Source organism: Serinus canaria, chromosome 20, assembly GCF_022539315.1.
Source record: "Serinus canaria isolate serCan28SL12 chromosome 20, serCan2020, whole genome shotgun sequence".
In the NCBI taxonomy this organism is placed as follows: Eukaryota; Metazoa; Chordata; class Aves; order Passeriformes; family Fringillidae; genus Serinus; species Serinus canaria.
The window spans coordinates 9,137,812-9,150,320 of NC_066333.1; the positions used below are offsets into that span (position 1 = coordinate 9,137,812).

Sequence of the window (12,509 nt, forward strand, 5' to 3'; positions counted from 1 at the left end):
GACAGAATGATGCAGCTTTTTTTTAGTCTCATTCCACAGGGCCCAGGAAGCAAAATCCTTTTACAAACCCAAATGCATAAGCACTGAGAGTATTTTTTGCTTCTGTGCAACTTCTGTTCCATATACCCAAACATCCTGAGTTCTACTTGGGTGCAGCTGCAAGTAAAAATGTTGTTTTCTGGAGGGTGTGTTTTTCCCTTCTTTAGCCACCAAAAGCCACAGCTTCTGACTGAGCAAAACAGACAACTGGTTTCATCCTTGTTTAATACCTCAAAGGAAAAAGCTCAACCCTGGCAGCTCTGCATGACAAAACACACCTACCTCCCTTATTATTAACATTGTGTCAATACCAAATTAAAACAACCAGTGAAACACAATCTGCTCTCCATTTTGAGATCACACACAGCAGTGTGCACACACTTAGAAGTCTTTCTCCACCTCTCTTTTATTCACTTTCTTTATGGATCACACTCATTTCTGTCTGCCCACCTGATGTTCCTGGAAAGGCAGAAAAACAGAAGAATACACATCCTGTATTCAATGAGATTTTCCCATTAAAGATTGCATTTGTTTGGGGCTTTTCAAATTAATCTTTTCTCATTAAGCACTGACTTCACCCGTTTTGGGTTTAATATGATTCCTTTTCCTCAGAGAGAGTATTATCAATCAGATGCCAGCAGTCTTTGTCAGCCTTGTTTGGGAGCAACCAAAATTCAGCACAAATGGTGGAAAAAGCACCGTTTCAGCTCTGAATACCTGAAGCATTTTGCTGGTACTTCCAGGAAGCAATTCCTCTAGATGGTAAGAGGAGGGAACTTTGGGAACTGAGTTCAACATGTTTTTAACTCTCCACCTCTCCAACTGACCAAGCTCTGATGCCACTGTCACCAATTAAACTGATCAAAACCACTTTTTAAGCACTCTAAAGAGATAAAGCATCAAACTCTGCACTTAACAGCATTGCCCCTTGGCTTTAATACACACTGATAAAGAACAATGAAATAAAAGTGTGATGACTGAGTCACTTCAGAACTACCACAATTGCCTGTGCTCATTGTAGCATAAAGCACCAATTAACAGAAGTAAAATAAACACCAAGCCCAACTTCAGGGAAACCTATAATATGCAATATCAATAACTGCCATTATTCATAAGGAAAAAAATGGGTCTGAGACAAAGCTACCAAGGGTCACATTCCACACTTAATTATCTCTTCCAGGTTTCATCAGCAGAGCCATTCCTCCTGAGAACTCCTCTCATGGTCTGCTTGTGCTAGACTCAGAGTACCTGAAGGTGACAGAGTGACCGTGCTCTGTGAGGGCAGGGACTGCCAGTCCGTTCCAGCCCACCCCATGCCATGCCCAGCGTGATCCAGGAGCAGCTGAAGGTGGTGGGTTCCCTTATCTCCAGTTTTGGAGTGCCCTCTGTTGGGGACAGGCATCGCTGGAGATGCTTCTCAAAGAACAACGTGGTACCTGGTTCTGAATGGACATTTCCCTGCAGGAAAACAAAGCAGCTCCTCCCTTTCCCTGGGGTGGAAAAGCCATTCACCATTTTAACACTGTTCAGTAGGGTTAGTCCCAGAAATAGCTCGTGCAGTTCCAGCTTTGCTTCAATTCCAGTCACACTCAGATGAGTTTGGGAGGAACCAACACTGTTCCAGCACTGAGCTGGTGTTTTCCCTCCCCAGATTAGCACATCTATTTAAACTGTAAGTTTGTGCTGTATTTATAGAGGCAAAACAATGCCAACGATATCCTGAACTCAGACAAGACCTAATTTGGCATGGTGGTGACATTCTGTTCCTTAGGAAAGCTGCTGTCTGGCAGAGACCCAACCAATTCCTTCAAGAGTTGCAGAGTTTAAACCACTCAAGAATTAATTTCTCTCATCTTTGCCAAGAACTGTGCTAATATTCCCTTCTTCTGAAGGCAAGGATGAAGAGAGCTGCCCTCCCATGGGACCCACAGATAACTGACACCTTAAAGTGACTCACAGGCAAGCTGTTTAATAACCAGAGGAGCAACCAAAGAGAAGCAGTTCCAGAGCCACAAATACACTCAAAAGAACCACCTACCAAAACTACACAAGGAGTTCAGATCAGAATTATTCTGCATTTGCAATTTAATGTATCAGTTCCTTATTCTCCTTCATCCTTATCCCTTCTTTTGCAGTTTCAGAGAATCTTGAGGAGCCAAGTTCTCACCTGTGATGGTGCTGAGGCCCTGGCACAGGGTGCCCAGAGAATCTGTGGCTGCCCCTGGATCCCTGGAAGTGTGCAAGGCCAGGCTGGACAGGGCTTGGAGGAACCAGGGACAATGGAAGTTGTCCCTTCCCATGGCAGGGGGGTTGGAATGAGATGAGTTTTAAGGTCCCTTCCAACCAAACCATTCTAAGGCTCTAAGACCCATGTGCTGTCTGGTAAATTCCAAAGGACACTAATGGATGGTAAGAACAGCTGCTTTTCTTACTCATGCCCATACAGCCCTGAAGGACAGATGTTGTTTACAACTTGATGTCACTCCAACATCTTAGAACACCACAACACCCGTCCCCCAGTAGGGAATTGTACTAGAATCAGATACTCAAACCTCTACGTTAAATAAAGGAAAAATTTTATTCCATGAAAAAGAACAATTTATTTTTAAAAACTTACTTCCTTTCCCTTCACTTAAGGCATAGCATGGATGAAACTTACTCTCTTTGGCTACACAATAGAATATTCCATTTTAAATAAGAATCACGAGTTTACCCAGCAAAGAGATGTTCTAAAAAGGTGTGTTTCCAGAGCTGTTTTCTACCAGGATAATATCCAAGAGACAGGGAAGAGCTCTATAAGAAGCTCCCAGGAGACCATCCAGTGACCCTGAGCAAAGATCCTTCCACTATGGGAGATCAGCTGAGAGCAGAGAGCTTGGAGATTTAGGCCAGACTTTTCCACTTAGTTATGCAAATGTGAGTATTATTGAAACATTTCATCAGCTGTTGGAAATTCAACAAAAAGGGGAGAAAAAAGACAGCAAAAGTGGGGGGAAAAGGTAGATTGTCCCTCCCCCACAACAGATTGTTGCTGAGTATTCTAGTCCCAATGGAATGCATTTTGTACAAAAAATACTCCCATTTTCAATCAAACTTCCTGAAGGAATCCCTAAGAGAATAATCTCTAGACAACTGCTAAGTAAGTGAGGAAAAACCAGAGCCTGCTGAAAACAGTCTTTGATTTCAACACAGAGCAAAGATTCACTTGAGAACACAGAAATGTGGAGAAGGAGAATCTCTGTCAATAAAAGCCTCATTTTGGAGGACAAAAGAACCCAGCAGAGTTCTCCTGGAGCAGTCCTAAAGCAAGAGTAGATCAAACCAGCAGTCTTTCCTAGAAACACTGTGTATGGGTGAGGATTTAGTGAGTTTTTACATTTATGCCAAGCCACCCTACAAATAAGATTGCTCCAGCAAGTTGTTTACTTATTTTCTCCCTCTGCAGAGCTATCAATGAGTTGTATGGACTTATCTTTCCTCTTGGGTGCATCATGGCTCAGGACATGAAGGCTCTCACGCTGCCCTGGATGACAGCTCTGCAGATGGGACACAGCCTCAAATTGAGGGCACATTCTTCACAAGCTACCAGGTGGCCACAGGGGACAAACACAACAGACACATCTCTGTCCATGCACACTTTGCACATCCTCTCCTCTTGCAGGCGCCGGAGCTGTTCTTCTGTGCTCAGCTGAGACCCATCTTTACCAAAAAAAGAAAGAAAAAAACAAAAGCCCAAACTGTTAGTGTTTTGTCACAGCTCCAGAGTGCCAGTTGTGATAGCTTAAGAAGTCACACTGCAACTTGCCCATTGTTTTGTTCAGAGACTGTGAAGATGGCAAAAGTACCTCTCAGGCAAGTTTCATTCAAGCTGAAAAACTACAGCTATGGTAGACTGGCTTATCTACACAAGGTTCAGCTCATCGACACTCACTAGACTGAGCAGGGACACAGATCAACAGTATTTACTCTGGTACATAAATTATCCCCATAAGGTGGATTTATTTTTGTAACAGCTGCTTCACAGGAGCACCCCATTCCCTGAATAAGGGTTTCTGTGCTCAGGTATCAATCAAACTAGCACACAGTCCTCTTCAAAATTTAAAAAATGAGTTAGTATAATGACTACTGATACTGCTATTCTAGAACTCCTCCAATTTTGCTTAAGCTCAATTCCCCACACTGCCAGCCCAGAGCACCTGATTCCTTCTGCTGCACAGATCGGATTTCTTGTCTTGATGTTCCAGTCTCTCTCTGAACAGCACCTGTGCAACCAGAAAAGAAGATGGTATTCAATGCTATCCCCTTTACCCTTTTCCTGACAGTGCTTTGTGAAAAGAAGAACTACCCTGGACCTCAGAAGTATTTGGTTAAAGATCTCTTATCTCAGCCTGGCATGGCTGATGTTCTCCATGGTGCTTCAGTAGCTCTGTAAGTTCACCTCTTTCCCCAGGCCTGTCTGTCCACATCACATTCTCTCCTCAAAATGGGTTTATCTATCACATCATCTGGTCATTTCAGCTCCCATGCTACTATTTAAACAACATTTCAGTTTTGTGGAATTTTTTCCTTGTTAGCTACAGAAGTGGCAGACCATGCTGTGGAGGCAGGAGCTCTGGAACTGCGCCTTCAAGTAAACTTGGCAAACAGACTTCACAAAACAGATAACAAAAGGCAGAAGTTAATGAAAATATATCTTATCTAGACAAGAACTATGGCTATTTCTAAACAGCTTATTGATTCAATTTTTAAATAGGCTTGGAGTGATCTTCCATCTTAGGAGCTTTGCTTCAGACAACTGCCTCTACCTGGATCAGCTGTGAATTTGTGCATGAGCCTGCACATCATGGAGCTGCCAGTTACTGCAGGTCTGAGGGCAGCAGGAAACACCAAGGATATCCCCAGCACAGCCCAGTGCAGGCAGATACAGCCACTGACATCCCAGCAATCACAGCTTCTCCAGGTTTCTTTAACTTGGAACCTCATTGCTTGGGCTCCCAAGGAAAGGCAGGCTTGGGGGCATGACCCCTCGATTCCAGCCTGGGCAGAGTGAAGGCAGACCCTCAGGACACTCCCAGCAGTGCTCCAGGTGCAGTGAGGAAGAGGTTAAACACCCCCCAAGCCCAGCTGTGAGTCAGGCCTACCTCTCCTCCCTCCTGCACTGCTGCTGACCTCCCAGCCTGACTGCAGCAGGTCTGAAATCAGCTCAGACTCAGACAGGTAGAAAGCCCCAGTCAGCACAAATTTATTCTCCACCAGGTTTGCCACCCAGGTGGGGTCAAAGCCCATCTGCAGGATATTCTGCACTATGAGACTCTGATCCTCAGAAGGATGAGACAGCAATTTCCAGTTCCTCAGAGGATCTGTAAAGCAGTGAACAGGTACTTGACCAAAAAGGCAGAGCTTTGGGCAAAAAGTGTGCCATTCCTTGAAGGTGTTCTACATAAAATGGCATTAACGTACCCTAGAACACTCCTCAAGCTATCCACTTAGCTAGATTAACTTCCACATTTATTTTTTACTTCAAATCATTATTCACAAGGAAGTTAATCAAAGCCAATTTCATAAAAGCCCAGACACTTATTTTGGATGGTTTATTTCACTTTATCTGTGAACAGTCTCCTGTGTTTGGCATCACTCCAGAATCCTTATCTCTGTTTTCACATCCCAGAACAGAAGCCTCAGAACTGCTTTCATGAGCATTAAGTGGAACATCCCAATTGAAGCATCTCCTACCTCAACCATTCATCAGTAACAACAGAAGAAGGAAATTCAGCTGGCAGTCTCTTCAAAGGCTCAAGTCTTGCTTAAGCTTATGGGAGCCAAACTTCACCTACTTACATTTCTGGGAGCAACTGATAAATGGGAATAAATCCCAGGAACAACATTTTCATGAACATCTAGACCCTCTACTGTTCTCTGGTTTCTTATCAAGCACGTTTAAAGTGTTGTAGTGAAGGGCTTTACAGACAGACATCAACAGCAAGAGCATCAAAAGCCAAAGGTAAGTTAGGGAAGCACTCACAACTCACATGACTATCCAGACTAGATAAGTATTTCTGGCCTTCCACTAAGAGGTCTCACAAGAACAAGTAATTTTGTTTCTTGAGCTAGAGACCATTTCCTAAAACCAAAGTGAAACAGCTTTTAGAGTATCAAAACATCTCACAAACACCATGTCTACAGAGGGCAGAGCAGCTGAGGTGGGCTGGTGGAACTCAGACTACACCACGTTCACCAGAAGATAAAACACCATGGAATTACAGCACTGACCTTGGGAGGGAGAGGAGTCATGCTCAGTCTGATCCCAGGAATGTCTCTGAAAATGATACAAAAAGAGAAGCACGTGTTCAACACTCTCCCATCTACCAAACTTAATCCAAACTACACACAAAATGTTCATGACTCACAGGAGCCAGCAGGGTGCCAGAAAAGGTTGCCTGAACACTGTTAACAAATTCTCTCCCCCTTGAGTGCAGTAAAAATTCACACCTAGGAGCAGAAAAGTTGAAATACATTAGTACAAGCTCTCCCAAGTACAAGTAGCAGTTTGAAAGCAAAGGGTGTTATGGGCAATGAGCAAACCTCTATCTGTCCATTAAAGACAGGGGATCAAGTGTTTCACCTGCCCACCTCTTGCACAAAGGCTGACAGTAAGAGGATCATGATCCCTCCCCCTTAATTCAGTCTTCATTTCGGCCCAGGATCAGCTCAGTTGTAACATGTTTTAGAGTAGACCACAGGAACTGTGATGAGAGAGCAGTTCACAGGAAAGAAACAAGAACTGCTGCAGAAACCCAAGGCTTGCAATACATTTCTTCTTGTACCTCAGAGTAGGAGTAATGAAAGCTCTTCTATGATGCCAAAGAAATTTATTTTAATTGAACTCTTAGATTATGAACTCTAGGTCAAATTAGAGAATCTCATGTCTGAACTGTGCCATTCCACCTGAGCTTGAACATTTTATTTTGCTTTTAACGTGAGAGGATATAAACATTTCTGTCCTATGAAAGAAAAGTATCAGTGTGAAATGCATGACTTATCTGTTGGCCTTGTTACGAGGGGTATTTGTTAAGCAAGACTGACTTACTCTGGGTACCATTTGGCATGTTCCCTCCAAGGATCATCTCCAAAGGACCAGCTCCTCACACCTCCATCACAATAAAAACACCTCACTACATCTCCTCGTCCTGAAAGGGAGAGCAAGAGATTATTTGATACCTGAGACACTACATGCCCTAAACTAACCCTGGGTGAGACTCAGCACAAAACACAGGCTTTGGGCAGAAGAGAGGAACACATGACAATTTACTAACACAGTGCACACTGTACAGGGGCAGGAACTCAGTCTGAGCTCCCAGAGCTGGCTGAGATGATTCCAGAAGGGGATCACAAGCTAACAGGCAGCATCCATGGGAGCAGCTAAGCTCCCATGCACAACCCCCCCAGCCAATCCCCCTGCCTGCCTTTGGAGCAGAGTTGTAACTAGTTACACCTGTGAACACACTTTGCTCACTAACCACAGTCTGCCATAGTGCAAATATTTCCTCTGGCTGGTCAATTCAGTGAGGAGTATTTCTTCAAACCTGTTACCTAACCTGCAAAGCATTCTCAAAAGGAAAGAATATTATATTGATATTCACATGCATGTGATTACAATAAATATTGCCAATTTTCCTCAACAAAAAATGTATCTGATTTCTGTATTTCAAATTAAGAGTCCTTAGAGAAACAAGCCACAGCAACAGCCAGAGGGCCTGACTCCATACAGCTGTCACTCAGGTGTGGGCTTTTGAGAAGAGGCTTCAGTGCAAGACACAGCCTATCCAAAACATGATACACCAAGCAAGCTCCTCAAGTCCTTTTAGAAGTGCAAGGAACAAATACACTCAATGGATCTTAAAGCACACATTTTTCTGTCCTTAAAACATATCACCTGTTCCTCTCCTGCTGGCAAGGAAGTATTTACTAGTGGACCCCTCAGTACCCAAGGAGGAGTTAAATGTTGAAATTAATTCTGCACAAGCAGCAAGAGAAACAGCACAGGCAGAAGGAAGGATGTGGTTTTTAACTACAATACATGTGCACACAGGTATTTGTAAGAGGAATAAAATAGTGAAACTTTCAAAAGTTAACTTGAATAAGAGTTAAGAACATTTCCCCAGAGTACCTACCTGTGTAAAAGAACCCTGCTCTAGCCAGTTGCTCTGGATGCATGCTGGAATTTTGTGGCCAGTTCTCAAATGTAGAGAGTCTCATCTCCTCTGTCACCATCTCAGGGTACTCTGGCTCGTTGGGCAGGGCTGTCTCCTCACTGACTATCCCCTGCAAGACACTCAGGAACTGCCCATCCACAGTGTCAAAGATCTCCTGCAGGGACAGCATCTCCTGGTTCCCAACATCCTCACCACGGATGTATTTACAGGAAGGAAAGAAACGCACGTGCTCTGTTAAGGGGCAATCACCAGGTCTCCAGTCCTTCAGGATACCACCACAGCAGAAACACTGCACTTCATCCCCGGGGCCCACGTAGAAAAATCCAGCCTCCACCAGGTCCCGGGCAGACACAGGGGCGGTGCGGGGCCACTGCTGGAACGTCCTGAGCCTCCTGGCCCCGCTCCTCATGCTGGAATTGAAGAGCCGGCAGCGAGCAGCCCTGGGCTCCAGCCGCTCTGCTGGTGCCGCATCCCCCATGGCCGCGCTCTGCAAGAGAGGAGGGGAGAGCCCGGAGCAGTCAGCTGCATTCCCAGCCCCAGGCAGCACTCACCCCGTGGTATTATTCCCCTTTCTGGAAAGCTCCTGCTCACAACAAAGCCCAGCTTGTTTGGGAATGGCAGCCCAGTCACAAATCTGGCGTTTCTGTACTTTGCTGTTGGACTTTTGCTGAGCCTTCATCGGTGTCTGATGGGAAGAGTCCAGTGCTTTCCAAGGCTCTCTGCCAATTTACAGGAAAGATAGAACAGAGAGGGGAGGGCAAAACTTGTGCTGCCCCCCAAGCTGAACCAAGCCAGCCTTTGGCATCTGATCTGCAAGATAAATCCCCAGCCATTCTACTAAGCCTGTAAACTAGCATGAAAAAGGCTCTGCTTTTTATTCCCTAAACCAGGCGTGTCATAACAAAACAGAGAACAGCCACACCCAAACAAATAATGTCTCGATCTCCCATTTACAGCCAAACACCACACAAAACACCACATTTCTCATGGTTTTATTGTCATGATTATTAAGCAATGATTATATAGAAATAGCTCTATAAGAGAGAACTTTTCCAAGCCATGGCCTAAAATAATTAGGTACAGTTTCTATGAGATGGTGTCCTTAAATCAAGGATTTTCTAGTTTTTGTCATATTCTGCCTGTGCTACTTTTGTGCAAGAGGAAGGGTGAAATTAAAGAAGTTACCAAGTGTTTGGTTCTCCAAGCTCTCACCCTGCTTAAGGGAACAGCCCTTCCCTGGGTTGTTGAACTGCAGCTCAGCCGCTGCTTCCAACAGTGCTTTCCCTAAGGTCGGCAATTACACTTTCAAACGGCCCTACAATGACAAAGCTGAGAACCAGGAACAATTTAATTCCTTTGGAGAGAAGTCCCTTCACCATGTGACTAAGTGAAAGGTGCAATCAATTCCTTTTTTTAAATTAAGGGCCCTCCAAATCCCTTCCCTACCCAATTCAATAGGTGAGATCAACTCAAGGAAGTACAACTTCCTATTTACTGGTTATCAGTGCACAGACCCCAAGATATCACACAGGAAAAGAAAATATAAATACACAATGTTAAAAGGTACAATTTTTTGAGTCTGGTACAGCACAATAAAATAGCAGATTACCACAGCAGTGCACAGTAAAATTCAAACAAGTGGAGACCACAGATACAGCAGCTACTCTGCAGCAAACACCATCACAGAAGATCTGAGGAGGCTTAAAAAACACTTGGGCCAGTAGCATCTCTGGAGAACTGTTTCTCCTAATTAAGAGCTGCAGCACATTTAGGGAGGAAAAAATGCTTACAGGTCATTTTAGTCACAAAACTCACAGCTGTCCTCCATAGCTATTACACATTTAGTGAGAGTTTAAAAGCAAAATCAAGCTTACTCAACCACATACCTCTCATAATAAAAGGCAGCAAGAAAGAGAAAGCTAATTAGCAACCAGAATTCCCTTCTATAGTGACAGCAACAAAATCCAGGGCTGGGAGAAAAGGCTCTAGAACTCTCTTTCAGAAACTGTTATTTAATACAATAAAGAAGCTACTCAAGAACTGTGTCACTGCTGTAAGGGGAAGTCCATAGAGAAAGCAAGCTCTGAGGCCATCAGTCACTGATGCCCAGCAGAATCTGCAAGCTAAGCAGACTGAGGAGAGGCAGATTGTTTGCCTTCACAGCAGATTTTGCTCCCAGAACACAGAAGCTTGTTCATCAGGCACAGCTCCACAAGCAGTTCTGCTCACATCTTGAGCCGTAACAAAGCAAAAGCTGTAACTCTTAAACTACAACAAATTTTGGGTTGCACAGAGATGATGGCCAGGTTATCTTAGCCTTCCTCCACGTAGAAAGCCCTTGAGAGCAAGCGTCACAGATTTTGTGCTTTGTCTTGTGTCTTCACAAAGAAGATTATTTCTCCCACCAAATATTCTTTTAATAAGAGGTGCAACATAGGAGAACAAATATATTTATCTTTTGCTTATTAAGAAGCCCATTATGGTTTACCTGCATGTTCACATACTCTGCAGAAGATTCATTAACTCTGCTAATGAGACTCCCCAAACCAAATTAAAATTTTAAATAACTACAACGCCACTAAAAACCAATATTCTACCACAACCCACTACCTACATAGGAATACAAAGCCAAAACAACATTACAGCTCATACCAACAATTGGCACAATAAAAAAGGTCCTTTAAAAAAACCACAACTTTACCTGAAACATGTTAACTAAACCCCAGAAAGCTTCCATAATTTAAAACTCTCTCAAGATCACAAGCTTCATGCAAAAATCTTCTCCCCTCAAATATCTCTCCCAAAGCAGAAAACTGCCAAGGAGTAAGTGAGGCCACCTGCCTCAGAGGCCTTTTATAATGCTTAGTTGCCCCCAATTGGTTGGGGTGGGCTGAAGTTCTCTATTGGCTAACGAGTCCAACTTTCATCTTTATAAAAAGGAGTCACGAGGCAAAGGTATAAAGTTAAGCTCAAATTTTCTCCAGAAAGTAACAGATCTTGTTAAAACCTAGTCTAGTGCCAGGTGTGACATCCTGCCTCCCATATAATGGCTGTCACATCCCCATTTTGCTGTGACTCTATTAGCAGTATTTCTGTATCTTTTTCAGCTTGTTTTCACATGTTTTGCACCTTAAGTTGCTTAATAAAATGTACTGTAAAATTAGCAGATAAATAGCAACAAGAATTTTCTCCAGACAGCTTGGACAGATTGCATTGCCTTTACTTTAGCAATCAAGTTTTTTTCTGCAATTGCATCCTCACAACTTGAAATCTTCCTATTCCTTTGCCTTCCTGTGGCCACAATTCCACAAAATGGAGGATTTTAATGATAGTTTTGAAAGGTGCAATTACTTGAAAGTGTGTTTTCCTTTACCACTGCCTGAGAAGATGCATAAAGCTTCTTCTAAACTCTTGACAAAATATCAGTTCTACATGTAAACATAAGAACATAGGTGATTCATATTTCTCAGAAATGATAAATTAGCATTTTTCTTTTGATAAAAAGATCAAGTCCTTTTTTTTTTTACAGGCAAGCCCATACAATCATTCTCATTAAAAAGAAGTTGGGTTTTTTGCTAATTAAATACTCGTTAATGAAAGTCCCTGAGCAGTAGAGGGCAGTGCTTTTATATGACATTTAAAGAATTCTGTAACAAGAGAATGTGCTGGAGAGGTTCCTCCTTAGTGAATTTCTCTGTAATAAAATACATATAAAGATAATTGCACATTATCTTCCACTCTGAGTCCTGTCCTTTCTAAGTCTATGCTGATTTTTGAAGAATGCATCCTAAAACTCCAAGGGACAGAGTTAACAAAATCCCTCCTGCAGAGGCTTTCTGGGGTCTGCGGATGGGTTGTAGCAAATGACCTGTTAATCAATAAGAGTGATTGATAATTCTGAATTTGTAAAGCATTTTACAAGCAATGACCACATCTTCTACTCCTTATAACCACCTGGCTTCTCAAGGGTGTGCACAATTCCACCTGTTTTAGGGGAAGCCCCAGGCTAAATGTTAAAGAGGAAAAGCTGCATAAATCTCAGAGGAGCTCAAAAGCAGCTTCTAAGTTAAGTTACAACATTAGTCTGTGTCTGGCAGTGGTTATTGGTTTTGGGTTTTTTGTTGTATACATACATTCTTCTATCATAAAAACTTCAGGACAGGTTTAAGGTTGATTATCTGTGGGGATTCACTCATGTGGTTTTGGGGGGAACATTTCACCAACAGAGGAAAGCTGAGAAGGACCAGTGAGATGACT

The 12,509-nt window shown here is 43.1% G+C and overlaps 1 protein-coding gene across 1 annotated transcript; it reads right to left on the minus strand.

Annotated features, from left to right (window-relative positions):
• Positions 1-2,575: 2,575 nt before the first annotated feature.
• On the minus strand, positions 2,576-8,861 carry BIRC7 (baculoviral IAP repeat containing 7). The gene is made up of 6 exons (XM_018917167.3): positions 8,211-8,861; positions 7,127-7,226; positions 6,447-6,528; positions 6,310-6,355; positions 4,236-4,301; positions 2,576-3,738 (listed from the first exon to the last, which is right to left on the minus strand). Exons 1-6 carry the CDS (start codon positions 8,728-8,730, stop codon positions 3,536-3,538), a joined length of 1,017 nt encoding a protein of 338 aa, XP_018772712.2. The 5' UTR covers positions 8,731-8,861; the 3' UTR covers positions 2,576-3,535.
• Positions 8,862-12,509: the final 3,648 nt, after the last annotated feature.

Excerpts from the sequence above, each read along its gene's own strand:
- BIRC7 (XM_018917167.3), bottom strand. The coding sequence starts at position 8,730 with ATGGGGGATGCGGCACCAGCAGAGCGGCTGGAGCCCAGGGCTGCTCGC. Across the intron at positions 6,356-6,446 it reads CTGGCACCCTGCTGGCTCCT|AGACATTCCTGGGATCAGAC; the intron begins GTGAGTCATGAA and ends TATCATTTTCAG. Across the intron at positions 3,739-4,235 it reads TGTGCAGCAGAAGGAATCAG|ATGGGTCTCAGCTGAGCACA; the intron begins GTGCTCTGGGCT and ends TTTTTGGTAAAG.